The sequence below is a fragment of the Phascolarctos cinereus genome, unplaced genomic scaffold (genome assembly GCF_003287225.1).
Source record: "Phascolarctos cinereus isolate Bilbo 61053 unplaced genomic scaffold, phaCin_HiC Scaffold_726;HRSCAF=1367, whole genome shotgun sequence".
NCBI lineage: Eukaryota > Metazoa > Chordata > Mammalia > Diprotodontia > Phascolarctidae > Phascolarctos > Phascolarctos cinereus.
Window position 1 is genome coordinate 347242776 of NW_027556098.1, and position 18831 is coordinate 347261606.

General features: G+C 41.2%; 1 protein-coding gene and 1 pseudogene across 2 annotated transcripts in view; both read right to left on the reverse strand.

Moving 5' to 3' along the window:
- CCNA1 (cyclin A1) overlaps positions 1 to 12532 on the reverse strand; it is a 33798-nt gene extending 21266 nt beyond the window's left edge. Inside the window, 5 exon segments of the mRNA XM_078146202.1 lie at positions 11474 to 11626; positions 11629 to 11661; positions 12107 to 12126; positions 12129 to 12365; positions 12448 to 12532. Coding sequence (XP_078002328.1) covers positions 11474 to 11626; positions 11629 to 11661; positions 12107 to 12126; positions 12129 to 12365; positions 12448 to 12532 — 528 coding nt within the window.
- On the reverse strand, positions 12136 to 18502 carry LOC110195230 (phosphatidylinositol transfer protein beta isoform-like; annotated as a pseudogene). Its single transcript, XR_013487821.1, has 3 exons — positions 17683 to 18502; positions 12417 to 13396; positions 12136 to 12226 (listed from the first exon to the last, which is right to left on the reverse strand). The product of XR_013487821.1 is annotated as a phosphatidylinositol transfer protein beta isoform-like (transcript).
- Positions 18503 to 18831: the final 329 nt, after the last annotated feature.

The window sequence follows — 18831 nt, forward strand, 5'->3', positions numbered from 1 at the left end:
TAAGAGATTTATAAATATCATCTCATTTAATTCTCATGATAACCCTGAGAGGTAGATGCTATTATTTCATCATTTATAGTAGAGGAAACTGAGGCGGGCAAGGGCCAAGTGATTTGTCCAGGTCAACAGCATGAAGGTATGTTTGATTTTAAATGATTAGTCTTTGAGATATACTCATAGGAATAAATCATAGGGTTCCAGCTAAAGACAAGCTTAAGGCTTTCCCCCCCAATTTTCTCTCTGCTTCTTAATATAATATTTTAGCATACCAAGCACCATGGAGGATACCAACACTTGGTCATCACAACTTTAGGCAGCTTATGACAAGATAAAATATACAAATATCTTTATACTACAAAGGTTGATGATAGTGCATAAAAAAGGTGATAGATACTTCAGTAGTTCAGAGGAAGGTTGCTTCTAGATGGGGGAAAGGGAAATCATAGAAATGGCATTTCACCTGGGCCTTAAAGAAAAGGTTCTTAACCTGAGGTATGTGAATAAATTTCTGGAGATCCATGACATAGAATGGGGAAAAAAATAAATATTTATTTTTATTAACCTCTAACTCAAATTTATAATTTCCTTCCACTATTTAAAAATGCTCATCTGAGCAGGAATTTCACTGGCTTTACTAGAAGACTGATGAATAATTCCCTGATGCATGAAAATGCTTATGAGATTCTGCCTTAAAGAAGGGGTTTGGAATCCAACCACTTTGGAGAGCAGTTTGGAACTATGCTCAAAGGGCTGTAAAAATGTACATACCCTTTGAAAACCCAGCAATAGCACTACTAGGTCTGTATCCCAGAACAGATAAAAAACAAAAAGGAAAAGGAGCTATATGTACAAAAAATATTTATAGCAGCTCTGTGGTGGCAAAGAATTGGAAATTGAGGGAATGCCCATCAATTGGGGAATGGCTGAACAAGTTGTGGTATATGAATGTAATGTTGTGCTATAAGAAATTGTGCTATAAGAAATGATGAGCAAGAAGACTTCAGAAAAACCTGGAAAAACTTGTATGGACTAATGCTGAGTGAAGTGAGCAGAACCAGGAGAACATTCTACACAGTAATAGCCACCTTGTGTGATGACTAACTTTATTAGACCTAGCTCTTCTCAGCAATGCCAAGGATCCAAGACATCTCCAAAGGTCTCATGATGGAAAATGCTATCCACATCCAAAGAAAGAACTATGGAGTTTGAATGCAAATCGAAGCATACTATTTGCTCTTTTTTTTCTGTTTCATTTCTTCTTTCTTGTGGTTTCTCCTATTGGTTCTAATGCTTCTTTACAACACAACTAATGTGAAAATATGTTTAATAAGAACATATATGTAGAGCCTATATCAGATTGCATGCTGTCTTGGGGAGGGAGGCAGGGAGAGAGGGAGAGAAAATTTAAAACTCTAAAGCTTATGGAAGTGATTGCTGAAAACTAAAAATAAACAATTTTTTTAAAAAAAGAATGGGTTTGGAGCAGCTAGGTGGTACAGTAGATAGAACACTGGCCCTGGAGTCAGGAAGACCTGAGTTCAAATCCAGCCTAAACACTTGACACTTACTAGCTGACCCTGGGACAAGTCACTTAATCCCAATTGCCTCACAAAAATAAATTAATTAATTAAATAGAATATTTTTTAAAAGATGGGTTTGACTCCATAAGGCAAAGGATAACATTCTAATCATGAGGAACATAGTGAGCAAAGTTAATGAAACAGAGAAAGCTCAAGAAGAGGACAGTCCAACCTGATATAATTAAGAATATTTGAAGGGTTATTATGATGTGAGGAGGCTGGGAAGCTTGGTAGAGGCCAGATGGTAGAAAGCCTTGAATCCCAAGCTGAATGGCATGATTATTATTTGGGAGATAAATGAGGAACTACTTAAGGTTTCCAAGTGGGGAGAGTAGTGACAAAGTCAGAACTAGAAGATATTACTGACAGCAGGGTATGTAATAGATTAGAGAGAGGAAGAAGAAAAAGATTAAAAATCAGATAACGGGCTGTTGCCATCTTCTAGACAAGAGGAAATGAAATCTGGAAAGATGGTGGTTCAGTAAAAGTGGAAAATAATGTCACATAAAGAGACAAAAAAAAATCAATAAAACTGACTAGATGCAAGGGGTCAGAGACTGAAAGAATTAAAGATGCCAGGTTTTAAGCACAAGTGACTGATTGGTTATTCCATTAAGGCAGAGGTTCCCAAACTTATTTGGCTTACTACCACTTTTTCAAAAAAAAAATTACTCAGTGCCCCCCTGGAAATCTATTTTCCTTCATCCTTTAACAGTTTTTTTAAAATTTGTCATTTAAAAAAAATATTTTTTTTAAAAAATGACATATCTTAATCCGGCCTCAGACCAAACACTTGACACTTACTAGCTGTGTGACCCTGGGCAAGTCACTTAACCCTAATTGACTAAAAAAAAAATTAAATGACATATCTTAAATTTAATAATTTATTGCAAATTTGTGGGAGTTTTTCCTGCATTGAAATTTTAATGATGCAATATTGCATCATGTAACCATATAATATCCTATTGTAAACAAATCATCATATGCACATATTCCTGCCACTACATGCTGGACTTCTGGACAATGCATGACATGTTTGCCTGTCAACACTTGCTCGTTAAGAACTGTCCACAGACTTGACCACTGTTTGGTTAAAACTTGCATTTTGTGTGTCTATGTGGAAATTAATATAATCACTACAACTTTAACTCTGTTACATGACAGATGAAACATGTAAGAACGGTTTTTCAATATTTTCTTCTCTTCTCTTCTTTCCTTACGCTTCCATCGTTCCCTTATTTTTATTCAATGCCCCCCCATTGCACCTGAGGCTACTACAGCCCCCTGGACCGTTCCGGTACCCCCCAGGGGATGCTATCCCCCACTTTGGGAACCTATGCATCAAGGGAAAATAGTTGGCTTGTTTGAGATGGACTTGGGAATTGGTGACAAAAGTATTCTTTTTAGCCAGTTTTAGTTTAGAGTCTGCAGGACATCCTGGTAGAGATGGAAAATCAGGTAGGCAGTTAAAGAGTTAAGATAAGCATGGTGCCTTTCTTGTGCATAGTATATTTTTAATATGGTATATATAATATATATTTAATAAACTGAACTGACAGTTTGGGAAAGGGGCTGGAGCTACCAATAGAATCAATGAAATTGCACAGGACTGAAGCTACATTTAAGAAGCTGAAAGAAGAGACAGCAGGAAAAATAGGAAAGAATGAGGATGGGAGAAACAGGGCAGTGCCATATCATAGGCATACAAAGGACAAAGGTTTCAAGAAGGAAGGTGTTTTGATATTAAATGTTGTAACCCTTCAAGAAAGCTGTCTCAACAGTGGGCAGTGGGCACAATAGCCAGGAAGGAACTCAGATTGCTCAGCTAAAGTGTGAATAGGTAGTAAGTGGAAATACTGGTCATGCTTATTTCTAGAAATTTGGAAGCAAATAAGACAGAAGGAGAACTAGACCTAGAAAGTAGAGTGGCAGGAAGGAACGGAAGGGAAAGAGAATTTAACTTCTTAGTAGGCAAGAAGGGAAGGAGACAGTATGTGGTCATGGGAAGAATACTGAAGTGGAAGTCAGAAAATTTGTGTTCCAATTTTGACTTACTACCTGTGTGACATTGAGCAAGACACTTAATCTCTTGGCCTCAGTTTCCTCATCCGTAAAAATAAAGGTGTTAGATTAAGCCCCTCCTAAAGTCCTTTCTGGATCTATGATGTATTAACTCATGGAAGACAAAGAAATTGATGAGGCAAAGAATTAGCATAGAACAAGCTATATAGATCAAGCACACAGTTAACACTCAGGATTAGCAATAGATAAGGAGGCCCTTATGAAACAGGGAAGGAAGGAAGGGATATGGAGTTTCCTCAACTTTCAGTTCTTCTCAGCCTTCCCAGATTGCTGGGAATCTCAAATTCTCTATCCCTCTTCTAAATTCTGAGGACAGCTTCATTTGTCCTTTCCATTCTGTATCAGTAAATTTCTTGTAGGTTTATATTTCTCCCTACCATCATATATGTTCCTTGCTAAGTGTCTTTGTTTTTTTCTTCTGCACCCAGTAGGTAAGACTTCAAATAAATGCTAGAAGAATGAGCTAATTCATAATTGAGGGCCCAGATAAATCTGTGGTTTATCTCAAGTCAGTAAGATTAGATTGACTTTCTTCAACAAGAAGGGTATAGGTATCTTTCCTCATCTGTGAAATGAGAGATCTGAGGATGTCCCAGCCTAGATATGATGCCTGTGAGCTGGTGTCCCAGTGCAGGCAGCAGATGATACTTCAGGAACCATTTTGCAGAACAGTCTCATGGACAATGGACAAAGATGACCAAGCATCTTCCCCCATCTCCTACCAATGAATGACTAACAGAAAATGTTCGGGTTCAGCAGAGGCAAATGAAAAAATTAAACCTCTGGCCCAACTCTTCCTGGGGCTAGCTCTACCTCCCTAACTGCAACTTTTTGACCTCCATAGCTTCTCAAAATTCCCCAAAGTTTTCAGAAAACAAGGCACCCCTTGGAAAGGATTGTTGTTAGTAGGCTTTTTTCAGTAGTATCCAGATCTTCATGACCCCTTTGGAGGTTTTCTTGGCAAAGATACTGGAATCATTGCATTTCCTTCTCCAGCTTATTTTACAGATGAGGAAGCTGAGGCAAACAAGGTTAAGTGACTTGCCCAGGGTCACACAGACAGTAAGTGTCTGAATCCAAATTTGAACTCAGGTCTTCCTGATTCCAGGCCCAGCATTCTATCCTCTGGGCTGCCCTAGGAAAGTATTACTAGATTAAAAGTAAAGTGAACTACAATATGAGAGGAAGTGTAGGAGAGGGCATACTTCTGGGATGCCAGATCCTCTCAATGTGGGGGAAATTCTTCCTTAGGAGTCCTGTTTTCTTAACTTTCTTAGAAGGCACTATCCTGGGACAAGAGTTACAGGGGGAACATTAAGAAAGACAAAAAAGAGAGGAGGAGCCAGGGCCATGTTTTCCTAGGAATGCTTCTGCTTCCCCCATTCCTTTGGGAAGCTTTGCCCTCTTCTCTCACTACTTAAGATGGGAAGTTGGGTGCTGGGTTAGGAGGAAGAAAATGAAATGACTGAAAATCTCCTTTCTTATGTTCTTGTACTGAGTCAAGAGACCAGGGGCCTCTGGGAGTCAAATTTTAACAACCTGATTAAGGATTGCAGGCTCCTCGAGGGTAAGGACTGTCTTTTGTCTCTTTTTGTATACCTGGTGCTTATTGCAGGGCCTGGAACATAGGCACTTAATGTTTATTGACTGACTGGCCTGAGAGCCAGGAAAATTAGGTTCTGGTCCCTGTTCTGACACTAATTGTGTCTGTTTCTACTTCTGTAAAATGAGAAAGTTGGCCAAGGTGGTCTATAAGGCTGTTTAGCTGACAGTCTGACTCTATGAGTTTGGGGGTCCATCTCAGCTCAATGTCAATTTCAAAAGAGAATTGAGAGAGCCTTCTGCTATGGCCCTGGCTCTTCCCCTCTTTTGTCTTTTTTAATGTTCCCCCTGTATCTCTTCTCTCAGCATAGTGCCTTCTGAGAAGGTTCAGAGAACAGGACTCCTGAGAAAGAATTTCCCCCACCCTGAGAGGGTCTGGCATCCCAGAAAGTATGCCTTCTCCTACACTTCTCATACTGTGGTTCACTTTACTTTTAATCTAAATCATTTTCCCCATCTCCCCACCCCCATTTCCTCTTCTGTAAAACCTAGAGTTAATTGGGATAATCCTTAAGGTCCTTTCTATCTCTAACATATTTTGAGAGATTTGAAGGGTTGACTTCAAACCCTCTTTCAACCTTCCCTCCTCCCAAAAAGCCATCTCTCCAGTAAATCAGGATTCTTGGGTGTCAAGTACGAAAAAAAAAATTATTCTTGGTAACTAGGGGTAAGATTTGTCTAAACAGGAAGCTATCAAATGGTTCTCTTCCTCAGGGTATGGGGCATGTACAATAAGAGATTAAGAAATGCTAGTTAGATTGGAGGAAAAGAGAAAGAGAAGTCACAGAGAAAGCAGATGGTGAGGGTTATCTAGTCAGAAACTAGAAACCAAGAGTTCAAGTGTACCATCTTAGTAAAGACTATACTTACCAAGTCCATCCAGACTGCCAGTCTGGGGACATTCTTCCCTAATGCTGGAAATACTTGTATGTATGGATGAACATTTTTTAAGTGCTTACAATGTACCAAGCACTAGACAGCAAAAAGAAAAAATAAGTCCCCTGTCCTCAAGATCCTTATGTTCTAATGGGAGAAACAACACATATATGGGAGTACTGGCCAGAGGAGGCAGGGAAGCCCAGTGGTACAAGAGGACAGTGAATTGGAGATTGGCATGTCATTTTCAGAAGCAAAGATGGTATTGATTTAATTTGTATTTCTTTCCATTTTAATACTCTATCCTATCTACTACACAGATTTATAGCCCCCAAAATTATGATTGCTTCAGGAAGGATTTTTCTCTTTCTTGCCATAAAGAGGGAATGCAACTTTACTGATTAGAGGAACTATGCAATTATGTTCCTCAATCTTATCTGAACCCTATTAGGCATCTAGGTGGTATAGTAGTTAGAAAACTGGACCTGGAGACAGGAAGACCTGAATTCAAATCCTTCCTGTATGACCCTGGGCAAATCACTTCATCTGTCTGCCTCCCAGAGTTGTTGTGGATTAACCGAGACGTGGAAAATGCTTAGCACAGTGCCTGGCACAAATACTATCTATCATCATTGTCATCATCATCATCATCATCATCTTAGTTTCAATCTCCAAAGCAAAAGAGTATAAATCCACCTATAAATTGTTGTTTTTAGCAATTTGAATAATTGGACTCAAACATTTATTAAACATCTATAGATCAAGCACTATACTAGGCACCTGTGAGCCAAAGATCTTGCCCTCAAGAATTTACTTTTCAATCCTCTGCAATCAGGGCAGCCACCAGACACTAAAATTACTCTCTTTAATGTTATTAGTGATCTCAATCATAAATCCAATTACCTTTTCTAAATCCTAATTCTACTTGACTGCAGTTTTTTGACAATGATAGTTCCTACCCCCAGTTCCTGTCTTCTTGGATCTGTCTCTCACTCTCTACTTTTTACTCACTTCTCACTCTGTCTTTTGCTAGTTCATGCCCAGTGTGTCCCAAGGTTCTGTCCTGGGCTACATTTTCTTCTCTTTCCTGGTGATCTCATCAGCTCCCAATGTGTTCAGTTATCATCTCCTTGCAAATGACTCCCAAATCTATCATTCAATCAACAAGTATTTATTAAGGACCTTCTTTTTGTCAGGCAGTATTGACACAAGTACACAGAATGAAACAATCCCTACTCAATCATATGTACACAGTAGTACATAGAAAAATATGTAGAGCATAAATATAAAGTGAATACAAACAGAAATATGTACAAAGTAGTTAAATACAAGGTAGCTTGGAAAGGGTACTAGCAGTTGAAGAAATCAAGAAAAGAATAGGCAAATCTAATTTCTCTCCTGAACTACAATGCCATGTTACTACTCACTGCTAGTTGGACACGCCCACCTGGATAGATATATCAGGGGCATCTCAAACACAAAATACCCAACAGAGAAACATTCCACTACCACCACCAACATCCCCAACACATTTCCCTTCCTACAACTACCCCATTTCTATTAAGGGCACAACTACCTTTCCAGTAATTCCAAGTCATCAGAGTCTTCCTACTACTTCAACCACCATATGAAGTCAATTGTTAAGTCTTATTTACCCTACCTCCACAACTTCTTTCCCATTTTTCTTCTTCACTCTAATCACAGTTCTTCCACTCTACTCTAGTTCAGGTCTTCTACCGCCTTCCATTCATACTACTACAGTAGCCTCCTAATTTGTCTCCCTCCATTCTTTCACCTTTCCAATTCATCCACTACAGACCACCAAATTAATAATTCCTAAAATACTTACCTAACACCACGTCACATACCCCTACTCAAAAATATTCAATGGTTCCCTCCAGGACAAAATACAAAATCCTTATCCTGGCTCCCACCTGCCATTCCAGTCTCACTGATGGAATACGAATAAAGCTGTCCCCAGCCTCACTGAATAGCAGGCATGTCCTGATATAACCACACCACAGGCCCCTGACTCAATCATAGGCCTCACTGAACAGCAGACCCACTGCTCCTACCTAGCCACTGCCCCACCCCACCCCAGACTCAATATCCTAATTTCCTCATATATGCCTCACTGCCCCACCAGAACAGCAGGTATGTCCATGTGATGGAATCCTAGCCACTGCCTCTAGCTAGCCACTGCCCCCAGACCCAATTCTTCTCATATTTCTCACAGAAACAGCAGGTGTGTCCATGAACTCATATTTCTCACAGAAACACCAGGCATTCCATACATTCAACCACAAACACAACCATCTAGTCTCAGATAGGATAGCCAGTCAATTAGAAAGCAGCACTACCAGGATTGCCCGAGCAGGATGTAGAACCCAAAATGATAGAAAGGACTTCCCCTAAGTAGGTACTTGCGCAATAACAGCAAAAGCTGTCCTTCAGGTGAACTTATGACATAGAGAGGCTTATTACAATATCATTATGATATGTTAATCCCCCCCCCAATTTGGACTTTTCTGTATGCATTATGGGTAATTGCATGTGCAGTACCACCGAGGCTGGGACCTCTCTCTGTTACCTAATCCCTGACAAACCTCTCTTGCCTTTTTCATAATTTTGGTTGTGTAACCAGCATCATTATACTATGAAATTGCATGTCTTGTCTTACTGAAGTTGCCAGTTCTTCTTGGAACCCAGCCTGATTCCTGAGAGGTATTACTCTCAATAAATGCCTTTGCTTGGACTGGAGATGGTCCCCAAAACACAGCATGAAACCGCATTATTATCCTTTGCAAAATTCTAGTCAAACAAGCTTGCTACCCTTTTCTCCTATACATAGCATTCTATTTCCCACCACTTAAATACCTTTGCATAATTGCTCTCCCAAGTTTGTAAAGCATTTCATCCCTCATCTCCTAGCTTCCTTCCTTCCTTCACAGCTCAAGTGCCCCTTCTACATAATGGGTTTCCTGATCCATACCCACTTCAGCCTCTGCTCAGTGATTGGCACCCTCATTCTTGGAATTTGTTGTGGTTCAGGCATTTTGGTCACCTTTGACTCTTCATGATCCCATTTGGGGGTTTCTTAGCAAAAATACTAGAGTGATTCACCATTTCCTTCTCTAGCTCATTTTACAGATGAGAACCTTGGAATTACTTTATATCTGATTAAATGTATAAATGTATTTTCCACCACCAGTACCCCCAAAACTCAAACTCTTTAAGGACAGATTGTTTTTTTTTTTTTTATTGTCATCACCTCCCAATTCTGTAAAAATATTAAGGACTTAAAGTTTGTTGATATGTATTGAATTGATGAAGAGAGTGAATACTCCAGTCATGGAGCAGAGGCATAAGAGATGACAAAAGAAGAGTTGTTTGGGGAAGAGATAGTAGTTCAGTTTGGCTGGGATATAAAATCACTGAAGAGTAAATAAAATGCAATATTATTTACTGGAAAAGGGGCAGCAGCCTGACTGTGGAGAGAAAGCCTTAAATACCAGGATAAGAAACTAGTATTTCATCTTATAGGGGAATGGGGAGCCAATAAAGGTTTTTGACCAAAGGATGATTAACATTATCATCACAGCAATACCTTAGGAATATTTTTGGAATATATATGCAATATATATATCGTGCGTGTGTGTGTGTGTGTGTGTGTGTGTGTGTGTATACACAAACAGAGGGAGAGAGGGGGAGAGAGGAAGAGGGAAAATTAATTCCAGATTCATGACTTTGGGGCAAATTGCTGTTTCCTTCTAAGCCTGCTTTTTGACCTGTGAAATTGATATAATCCCTAACAGGGTTATATTGGGGATCACATATACCAAACACAGAGTTACTGTTCTTATTCGTAAATTACAGGTGCTGGAGCTCCTACTAGCATGCCCATCTGACAACCCAAAGCCACTCCAGCCAATGGTATAACCTATATCAGCCCTCTAGTTCTACCCGATCTGAATTTGTTTCCTTTTTCTTATACTAACAAAACAATCCTCCCTTGATCAAAGAGATGCCACAGGACTTGACTACCTGCACTCTAAGAAGTCTACCATTCTCTCTCCTTCCCTAAAGAGAGTAACTGCCCCATCCCACACATCCCATCCACAAGTGTGATGTATTAAAGGAGAGTTTCCACAGATCAAAGGCAAAACCAAAAATGCTCAGAGGGAGAGGTGGAGGCTAAGATAAGTGGTATTCATGCAGGGGTGCCAGCATAGAATGAAATGTGGTAGCATGGAAAGAACACTAATCTAAGGTTGAGTCCAGTCTTCATCAGTACCTGTATAACAATTATAGTTCTTATTCTATAGCAATTAAGTGTATAAAGACCTTTTCTCACAAAAGCCCTGGGAGCACATTATCTGAGCATCACAAAACAGTACAGCAACTGTTTGTTCTGAAGTTTTCCAGGTAAACTTTGGACCTCAAAGTTTGAATTAGCTGTATACTACCCAGTAATAACTACTGAGAGCTATTGAAAAACTATTGAAAACAATACCTAATCCAGGAGGCAGCAGGTTGCACAGTGGATAGTGTTTGGCCTGGAGGTAGGAAGAGCTGAGTTTAAATCTGTCTTCACTTACTAGCTGTGTAACCCTCAGCAAGTCACTTAACCTCTGCCTCAGTTTCCTCAGCTGTAAAAATGGGGATAATAGCAGCACCTACTTCTAAAGGTTGTTGTGATGATTAAATGAGATATTTGTAAAGCTCTTAGCACAGTGCGTGGAATATAGTAGGTGATATATAAATGCTTAGCCCCTTCCATTTCCTTCTAGAATTTGATGTTACTTCTGCCTGTAATATTAAGGTTTTAGTCTGTTCCTGTAATCATCCAACTTTTTTTGTCCAGACTTGTGATTTCAGCAGTAGAAAGCTCCTAATAAACTCCATCCACCAATGCATATCTCCAGTTAGGGAGTTGCAGACCGATGGTAACTTAGCCCTTGTGTGGCAGATTCTGGATTTGAACTCCTATCGACCTGTCACCAGCCTAGTTCTATATCCATCATAAATAACAACACTTTGCCTGTTCCGATTCCTCACCTTCATGAAATCGTTAAGACTTTTTGCTGTGGCTTACAGAGTTCTGAGGCTACATTAATCAAGAATTCTATCAAAGGGTATTATAGGTAATAGCAATCGAGAAGCTCTCAGTACTCCCACCGGGATATTTTAAAGTAGAAGACTAAAGTTTAACAACAGTACTTGTTAGTACTTAAAAAAAAAAGCCAACAAAAGATTCAGTTGCCTCAAACAAATTGCTTGATAAACAAGGACGTTCAGAACATGGATGCTTCCCCCAGGGCTCTCGAAGTTACCTGGCCACACGTCCTCCTGTACTGCCCATTTTCAGTTAGCAGCCCTAGCACAGTTCTTTGAGGGGGGTCCTGGACGGGCTGAGATCTGGCAACCACCTGACAGATCTCCTGGCTTCGGGCTGCGGGGGCCAGAGGAATCCTGCCCTTGGAGATGTGCTGCGATGCATTGCCTTAGTCTCCCCAGGCCACTGTGAGCAGGGAGAGATAGATAAGCCAGATAATCCACCCTCTCCATTTGCCTCCCCACCGCCCAATACAAAGGTATAGGAGTCCTTAGCAAGCCATGGAGACAGGCTTTCCTTCCTCCAGTAAAGCAACTACTGAAGTAAGGAGAAGCAGCATTAAAAGTCCGGAAAGTGTTTTTGAGCAAAGCACACTTGAATATGTATGTCTCTTGCAGTCCTCGATGAGAACTGGGAGAAGTTTTGAGAGAGACTTCCACAAAGCACATCCTCCTAGAAAGAGCCTCCAGTCTAGAAATCGTTTCACAACTCAAGGGTACTAAATGTTAATTTTATTTGAACGTCTGTCTAAACCTAGAACTTGGGAGTACTTTCTTACCGCATGTCTTTCCCTCCCCAACCCCGAGAGCCCTCTTCCACACTCCCGAACTCAAGGCAAACAATACATTACAACGTGAAGGTCACGTCCGAACTTGGACACCGGCGTGGCACCGCTCTTCGGCCCTCCTCCCACCGACCAGACAGGCGATGCCCAAACCAGCTTGGAACCCGCAGCGCTCGCTGGTCCCGCCTGTATATATAGACCTTCCAATTAACCAGTGCGCTCCGGGATTGGGGCTGGAAGGGCTGCGGGTGGGGTTGGGAGAGTGGGGTGGGGGAGGGGAGGGGAGAGAAGGGGCGGGGAGTGTTAATAGATTCCAGCCGGAGCGCTCAGCTCCAGCTCCTTGCAGAAGCTGTCGGGAGAGCTGAGCAATAATTACTTTCAAGCCACCCGCGTCTGTTGAATCGGGCCAATCGAAGGCACGACCGGTCCTCGAGGTAGCGGCTTCCATGCCAACCGAAGCGGGCGTGCTGGGAGCCAGAGGAGCATCGCCATGGAGACCCCAGCGGACACGCTCTCCGATGACCCAGGGCTACCCTCGGGCGTTCTGGCTCGGGAAGCCGCGCTAACGGGCGGCGGGCGGCGGCTGCGGCCCGTCCCCCGCGCTGTCCCAGCCCGGTGCCTTCCCGGAGACGGGCGCCACCCGCCCCCCCCGGCCCGGGACCGCCAAGCCGCAGGCTTGGCCCGCCGCCCAGCCTCCTCCTTGTCCGGGGTGGTTGCGCTGCGATGGAAGAGCGCTCCCCCTTAGACCCCAGCCCTAAGGCTTTCTGGAGCTTTGGAAGGCGCAGCCTCTGTGATGAGCCCGTTCCCAGCAACAGCTGCGAATTCCCTCCTTAACGTATTTCCCTCAGCCTGCCCCCGAGGCCCGAGAAGAGGAGAACTTTGGCTTGGAAGAGCTACGCGAGGCCCCCGAGGCCGTGGGGCCTGGGCCAGCCCCGACTGGGAATGCCCGGGGCGCACCTTAGCAGCCCCGTTTGGCCAGTTAAGCTCAAGCACCTCCCCCAACCCCCCCCAAGTCTGTTCTCCCCACCCGACCTCCGGGACCCACACACCTATCCATCCTCCTAGGGAGCAGGGAGGCAGCAGTTTAGCCAGGGGACTCTCCGTCCGTGTCAGTCCCATGCATTCAAAGCGATTTCGGGTGTTGGATAAGGTGCCTGGCGCCTAAACCCTCCGGTGCCATGCCCGTGCTGGTCCGCGGGGATGCGAAGGCCTACAGTTTAGGGGCTGCACGAGGCCTTTCTCCCGACGCATCCTGGCCCTCACAGCGCAAAGAGGCACCTGGAACTCAGCGACAGTGTCCCCAGGAACAGGAAGGAACGAAGGGGACAGGAACGAGGCTTGGAACTCTCCGTGACCCTGGGGGGGGGGGCGGAGAGAGGAGAAGACCAGACAGTGGTCCACAACCGGAACTCCAAAGTGCAGGAGTTGGACTGGCGAGCCTTCAAGGTGAGAAGCAGCAGTAATAATAATAACAACAATAATAATAAATAACAAGAGTAGTAAGTAATACTAATAGCCAGCATTTATATAACATTCTGTATGTATTGTCTTATTTGATCTTCACAACTCTGGGCGACAAGTGCTATTATTATAGCTACTATCTCTATTTTACAGATAAGGAAAGTGAGGCTGAGAGATGTTACCGAGACTTGCCCAGGATGGCACAACTAGGAAATGTCTGTGGCAAGATTCATGACACCAGGGTTAGCTGTCTCTCCACTAGGCCACCTAGCTATTCATGTCCTCATTAATTTTTGAGAAATAAGCTTGCAAAATCTTGAAGATTTTTAGTTCTTGCTAGTATTTCCAAAACAAAACTATCTGTCCAGATTGGCAGGGTACCTGTCTTTCTAAGGAGTGTGCTTTCTTTTTTTTTAATGTTTTTATTCAACTTAATTATTAAATGACTCATTTCATCTTAATCTGTGTGGTGTAGGTTCACTTTAGCAAGAAGTTTACCCACCAGCCTTATTTTTAGTTGTGTTTTTTTTTAAATATTTCCTTGGGAATCTCTAAGTATCTTATTCTCTGATGGGCTTCCGATGTTTTTATATGAAACAATGCAATACTAAAGTCTTATGCAAAAGATAATGGGCTCCAAAACATTTTTACATGAGTCACTATTGTTTGAAGGAGGAAGAATTAGAAGGGATCTATCCTGAAGTGTATGCTGAGTATTATGGTTCACAGACACAAATTTTGAAAGGAATATGAAATCAGACTATACTTTTCCCCTCCTGAATTCCAAATGATAAACTAACTTTAGACAAATAAAAACTTATTCTGATATTAGAAAGAAAACCGTGTTTTTGAATCCTGGCTTGAGATCAGCATCAAGCTTCAGTGGAAATAGCAATCATTAACTGAAGTAATTGGAGAGAGCATTGGTTACCGTTTAGTTGTAGCAACAGATACTAAGTGGGACTTTAATGATTTGCTATTGCTAGGTTTCTGTGTCTAGGAGTTTCCCTCTTCTACTCCACAGAGAGCTGTTCTAGGGCTTCCTGGGCATCAACCACCCCATGAAATTGTTGTGATTTCTAGGGACGCTGAGTGCCCCCAGCAGGGACTTCTGGGCAAGCAGCTTTCCTTGTGAACTCCCCCAGAGACTGACAACTATTCCTTAAAGAGATTAGGAAGGTTTTCCAGAATAGGAAATCTGCTGAGGCAGATTTTAAACACACCCATCTGTTTCCTTACAAATGATTCAGAGCCTTTGATCTGCCCAGGCAAACGTAGTGTATCACCATGTCACTTTTTTGTGTGCGTGTCCAAATAAAAGAGGAAGACTATTACAGAGTTCTGTACCTCTGACATAAACCTCATGGTTTAAGGTCTTCTTTTAAGAACCCAAGTGAGAACAGGACATAACCTACAACAAACATTCCTATAGAAGCAGAAATTAGGACTGTATGTTCACCGAACAAGAATCATTAATTCATTCAACATTTATTAAGGATGGATTCCATGCTGGAAGGAGTTCAGAGAAATAATCTAGTCCAATATTTCCTTTTTGTATGCTTCTAAAAATATCTGTAAATTTGTCATAATACCCATAATGGAAATTCATCTACTATCACCACCATCCTTGTCCACATTTACCCTCAGCCAGTACTAATCCACTATTATCTGTCCATCCCTAGCCCCAAATCCCAATTTTATTATGCATGTGTGCTCATGATACTCACAACAGCCACTTTCCCTACTCATATCTCAATCATCCTGGTTAAAAATTGGCTAAGGGAAGTGAGAACACAGGGCAAAAATCAACCAATTGACAAGCATTTATGAAACATCTACTTTGTGCCAGGCATTGGGCCAAGCAAAGGGTCCCTGCTCTCAAAGAGCTTAAGTTCTGTTAGAGGAGACACATGTGCACAAATAAGCAGATACAAATTAAAAGCAACATAAATTTATTTGGGAGGAGGGCTCTAGAAACTGGAAGTATGAAGAAGGCCTCCTGAAGGTGTCACTTGAGCAGTTTTTAAAGAAACAAGGGATTCTGTAAACCAAAGTATTTTTGGATTATGCCAATATCCTGGAAAAGTAGTTGGAACCAGTGATTAATCTAACTCCTGCCCACACTCAAACCAGACCATATCTAAACCACAGCCAACAAATCAGAGTACCATATTTCTAAAGATTTTTGTATGCCTTCATTTTTTCTTTAGTAATTCAAGCTAATTTAATAAACCAATGACCAAGCCAGATGTAAAGATCAGCACAGCATTGAAAGTATTGCTGCAGGTTCTTTTAAGGTGTTCCAATAAGCAATATGGAATACTGTTTGTTCTTATTTATAAAGCACATCTAATTATAGGAATATCGAAATGACATTTAGTATTTAGATCATTTCCTTATTGTGGTGTCCCACAATTTTTAAAGTTCATTGAAAGAATAAGATGAACTAGACACATATGAGCACAATTCAGCTCATAGAATCGATGCCAAAGTTCATTGTAGTCAGCCTATGATCACCTCTATTTCAGTTTGTCCTTCACAATATCTTGTGAATTTAGATATTCATAAGAATAAATAAAAATATTGAACTAGCACATTTAAGGAATGGTCTGTTTCATTTTTCCCAGTGCTGACTATTGCATTACACTTAGCAGTGAGAGCTGGAAAGGATCTCGGCTGCCAGGTAGTCCAGCCCCCTCCTTGTACAGATAAGGTAGCTGGGGCCCAGAGAGGTTACGTGATTCGCACAAGATTACAGAGGCAGTAAATAGCAGAGCCGGGAATTTGAATGTAGGTCTGACTTGAAATACAATACTCTATGAACACATTGTCTCTCTTGTACAGCTATTTATTTTAAAATTATGCTGTTAAGAGGCAGCTAGAAGGCACACACAGTAGAAAGAGCACTGGCCCTAGAGTCAGGAGGATGTGAGTTCAAATCCAGTCTCAGACACTTACTAGCTGTGTGACCCTGGGTAAGATGCCTAAGTGGGCAATGCATTTATTAACTTCCTAGCTTTCATATTCCTGGTCCAGTTTCTCCCAGAATACTCTCCTGCCTATTGGCTAATGCTTGATGCCCTGAGTGGATGAAGTACTCAACTTAGAGTAAGGAAGATCTTGAATCCAGTCTCAGACATTTACTAGCTCTTGGATTCTGGGCAAGCCATTTGACTGCTCTCAGCTTTAGTTTCCCACTCTGTAAAATGGGGATAATTATAGCACCTATCTCACAGGGTTATTGTGAGGATCAAGTAAGATAAAATATGTAAAGTTCTTTGCAAACCTCAAAATGCTATATAAATACTGGCTATTGTGATTAATGCCTAAAATCAAAATGATAATATTTTTATAAGTAAAAAGTAAATTTTTAATAGTTGGCATATATGGTAAATATCTTAGCTTTAACTACCTTAACTTTAGCAACCCCAGGCTATTTAGTTCTCCTTTCTGTTTTTTAAATTTTATTTTTAATTAATGGAATAAAACAAATATTTCCATAACATAGTAGAATAAAAAAGATGCTTGTGCATGAAACTGCAACTCTACTATGTATAACTTGCTATTCTTTCAAATATACAACAAAATTATCATGGAAATTTATTTTGTTTTCTTCCCTCCCCCTGCCCTAGAAATGGCCTTTTCTTCTTCTTTCCTGATCCTTTTTTCTTTTTTTTAACTTTTGCTTTGGGAGTCTGTTTACTCATGAGACTAAAATAGAAAATTTTAACAGAAGTTTAAGAGAACAACAAAAATGTATATATTGGTTCACAATCTGATATTCATGAAACATACCAGCTAGATTACATTTTAGTAATTCATCGATTAATGGCATTACTCTTATAATTACTAAAATCTGCTTCAGGTATATATAATGAAAATATTTTCCTTTGCATTTTTTTGCTGTAGGTACAGTACTCTGGAGAAATTGTACTAATTCCCTAAGTAGATGTATCTATGTACATATATACACAAGTATCTATAGCTCTACATATGTTTTATATTCAGCTGCAGATATACACATATACATGCATGTTTACAAAGTGGTACATGTGAACAGATTGTCACATACACAAACACACACACACACACACACACACCCCTGTGAAACATCAACACTGTAAATTACTGGTCAGATCCCTCCTCATTTGTCATGGGCAGCACTGGTTCCCCTTACTAACCTTGATTATGTGAAGCTTTTAGCTCTTTCGGGGTCTCATCTTCCATTCTTCCAATAGTCAGGTCCATCCACTTGTCCATCCAACAAAAGAGCTGGTGGTGAAAGTTGGTAAATATTATTTTTTCTTGTTTTTGAATAAAGTTTTCTACTTTACTCTGCAGACCCCACTACTTGAATTTGATGTTTACTAACTTGTAAACACACATTTGGGGACAGTCTTGGTTATTTGCCTGGCCATTCTTCCATTTGGGTCCCAAAGGTCCTCTCTTCCTCTTGACTGACTGGAATAATGCTGGGTCTGCCTCCAGTTTGCAACCCGCAGGTTCTACTTGACTTTGGTGTACAATATCAATATGGACAATTTCAACCATCTTCCATGTGTTAGGATCTAAATTATGTTCATTTTCTGTTGTTCCTAAGTCTGATTTGTGCCAGGTTTCAATTTTTATAAAGAAGTTGTCTTTATATATTCATTTATCACAATTGTTCTACATTGGGGATATGCATTCCCAGCTTTCTCATGAAATACCGGGAGACTTCAGGAGCAATCATCCTGACCAGCCCAGGTACTTTACTCTTTAAGTGGTAAATCTTGTATGTGTGCTGCCCCTTCTCTCCATCCTTCTCATAAGGTTCATTTGTTAAGACTTCAGTGCCTTTCCTGCCTCCTATTTCATTTTTGCTGTCTTCAACCACAGAGTAAAGTTGTCCAACCTGGTATTCTTGAACTGAACATAGTAAAACCACACAGAATTCCTTAATCAGCACCATCGTTCCTTCACTGCTGCTGTCCTGGCTGCTATTGCCACCCCTGGCCACTTACCCAGCCCTGCCTCCCCATCCCACTGCCTGTACCATTCCACCCTCCCACGGGGGTAGGGGTTAGAGGGGTGGTCAGGTCCCCACATTAGTACAGGCCCTGCCCCCTCCCATAGCTGGCACCACATTGGTAACATTTGTAAATAAGTAACATGTACAGAGAGGTGACAAAAGTGACATTTAGTTTTAGGATACATAGATGGCATTTCCTTCAGCTCATTTTACAGATGAGGAAACTGAGGCAAACAGTGTTAAGGGACTTGCCAAGGTCACACAGCCAGTGTGTCAGAGGATTCAAACCCAGTTCTTTTTCACTCTGAAATCAGTGGTA